At 35.0% G+C, this 2,941-nt stretch overlaps 1 protein-coding gene across 1 annotated transcript; it reads left to right on the top strand.

Moving 5' to 3' along the window:
- The first annotated feature begins 579 nt into the window (after window positions 1–579).
- Window positions 580–1,807, top strand: LOC132035992 (uncharacterized). Its single transcript, XM_059426200.1, has one exon. The coding sequence runs from the start codon at window positions 675–677 to the stop codon at window positions 1,596–1,598; it is 924 nt and encodes a 307-aa protein (XP_059282183.1). The 5' UTR covers window positions 580–674; the 3' UTR covers window positions 1,599–1,807.
- Window positions 1,808–2,941: the final 1,134 nt, after the last annotated feature.

The raw sequence follows: 2,941 nt of genomic DNA, 5'->3' as shown, positions 1-2,941 counted from the left end.
AAAAATAATTTTAAAAAATTATTAATACAAAATATGCGACGTCTGAAAAATTACAACAAAAATATCAGTGACGGATCCAGAATTTTTAAATGGTAGGTGCTCAACTATTTTTAATCTGAAAATTGCTATTGAGACTGGCTACTCAGTTAATGTATTTATATGGATTACTAGCTTTCTTATGTAACTAATAGTGTTTGGCTCTAAAAGCAATGGGTGCTCAAGCTCCCATGGACCATAGAGTAGATCCGCCACTGAAAAATATAATTCGATTGACTCAAAATTCGGACATCGAATATATATTGGGAAGAAGGGAGTAATATGAAACCGCAGAAGTTTAAAAGAAAGGGAAACTCAAAAAGGAAAGTAACTTGTTTAATAGGCTGAAATGACGTAATACGTGACAAAAGAACGTGGCAAGAAAGGAAAAGAAATTAAAATGTAACCATAAATGATCTTTACCAGGAAATACACTTAACATAAACTCCCCCAGTTCTAGAAACACACGTGTGAAATGGTGGGCCCTCAAGTCTCTTTTTCATCAAGGAAAAAATCCTATATATAAAACCCAGCAGAGAACAGAACATTACAAACAAACAAACAAAAATTCCCCTCTACCTTAGATTCAAGCATAAACCTACAGAGAAACGAAACTAAACTCATCACGCAAAACAAACATGCAGGAAACCGGAGAAGATGGTTATTTATGCCCCAGCTTTAATAATTTTGGATATTTAGCAGCAATGGCCGCTAAAATCTCCGATGAATTTCAGTCATCGGAGAACAATAGCTTTAACGGAGATAACAGTGGCGACGAAGATTTTGAATTCTCTTTGGTCAGTGAAAATCCTGATACCACGGAATTCATCTACAACGACGGTCAAACTAAATTCCAGTCAATTTTCCCTGTTTTCAACCGCGATCTATTACTAACCCCTGATGCGGATTCTAAGAAAGTTAACGATGATAAGTCTGCTAGTTCAATTCGTATTCCTTTGAAGAATTTATTTCTTGAAGAACAGGAATCATCGACTTCGTCGGAGGCCGATGAATTGGAGTCGATACCTGAGGGAACATATTGTGTGTGGAAGCCGAAGATCACTGAGCCGTCACCGGGAAAATGTAAGAAGAGTAAATCAACAGGATCGGCGTCGAAACGGTGGCCTAGGATTCGAGATTTGTTACAGAGGAGTAATAGCGACGGGAAGGATAGTTTCGTATTTCTCCCACCAAAAAAGGCGATAGAAAATAACAACATACCTCGTACTATCTCACAAGTGAGTTCTGCTGAGAATAGCGTATATGCAAACCTTACTCCTATCTTGAAAGATAGCGAGACTATTTCAGATAAACTCTCGGCTAAAAAAAAAACAAACCAAATCAGTCAAGAAAAGGAAAAGGCGATAAAAGACAAAACAGGAAAAGCAAAGCTGGCCGGAAAATTGAAGGGGTCACCAGCGCCGGCGGCTACTCAACAGGCACTTTATTATGTACGAAATAGAGAGGGTAAAGAAGTTGATAAGAATAGGAGAAAATCGTATTTACCGTACAGGCAAGATTTAATAGGATTTTTCGCCATTGGTTTGAGTAGACCATTCTAACACCATGTAAATGCCTCTAGTAATCGATTGTTATCGATTTTTTGTACTACTAGGTGATTTTACAAACCAGCCATTTCACTATGTATGTTGGTTTTTTAATTCTCAACTATTAAATGAAATTTTTTTTTGACTAGTAATATTTTATAATGGTTCATTAGTACTGCATTTTCTTGAGAGGTTACTGCAAATTGTGGTCGTCTTTAATCTTTTGACTGTAGATCAAATATGGAATTTTGATACTTCATTGATTACAAACTTATACTTGGAGATCAGTAGGGGTGTTCATGGTCCAGTTTGACTCGATTTTTGGTTAAAACCAAACCAAACCAATTAAGGTGGGTTTTTTTAATATTCAAACCAAACCAAACCATTATAGTATAAATTCTATCGGTTTCGGTTTTATCGGTTTGGTTCGGTTTTAACGGGTTGTAATAATATATTTTATAATGCAAAAAAATTGACAAACTTATTTACAAACTTGCACTTGTTATTTGCACTAACAGTGTAGGTTCTACATTATCTAATATGTAATACTCACGACAATAACAATTACGCTGCCTAATATCAAGCAAGTTGGGATCGGATATATATGAATCCTTATCATTACCCATGTCGCTCCATCCAGGCTCATGTCAAATATATACTACCTTCATACTGCAAATCAGTAGAACTTCAAAGCAACTGCCATTAATCTTCAAAGATACCTGAACTCATTCAAAGATAGCGAGGACAGAAGAAAACATTGTTATCTATTACATGCCAACACTAATCTTATCCACGAGTAGTACAACCTCCACAGCCACAAAATTAAGAACGCTAGCCCATAAAAGGTTAATTATATACATTACTTTTCTATTAATCAAGTTGAACAAAATAACAAGGTCTTTAAAAAGTCCTCCGAATGATCAACACAAAAGAACCATATACCCAACTATCACCAGAGAAAGATCATTTAATTGCTTGAAAGATCATTTAATTGCTTGCATAAAAGTGTGATTAAATACAAAAAACAAGTCAATAGCATAACCCAAAAGTACTTCTGGTGAAACAGCAACAACAACCTGAAAATTAACTACCAAAGAGCCAAACAGTTGCACCATGAATTTCAATTGCAACATCCAAACTAATCAATGCTCAAGGTAGTGCCAGCATATTCTGAAAAAAGAAAGAAAAAAGTTTAACAAAGTAGGCCTTAAAACTTTTTAAAACATAAAAGACATATTCATAAGAGTTAAATATGAAAATTTACCCTTTTCAACTATCTCAAGTTTTTGAATTTCTTCTAAAAGATCTTCAAGCTTGCATTCTTTGGAAGTTGATCTTAACCATTGTTGAGTGCAAAT

This window comes from Lycium ferocissimum, chromosome 11 (assembly GCF_029784015.1).
Source record: "Lycium ferocissimum isolate CSIRO_LF1 chromosome 11, AGI_CSIRO_Lferr_CH_V1, whole genome shotgun sequence".
Lineage (NCBI taxonomy): Eukaryota > Viridiplantae > Streptophyta > Magnoliopsida > Solanales > Solanaceae > Lycium > Lycium ferocissimum.
Note: the sequence above shows the minus strand (reverse complement) of the source record. Positions and strands in the feature narration are given on the sequence as shown.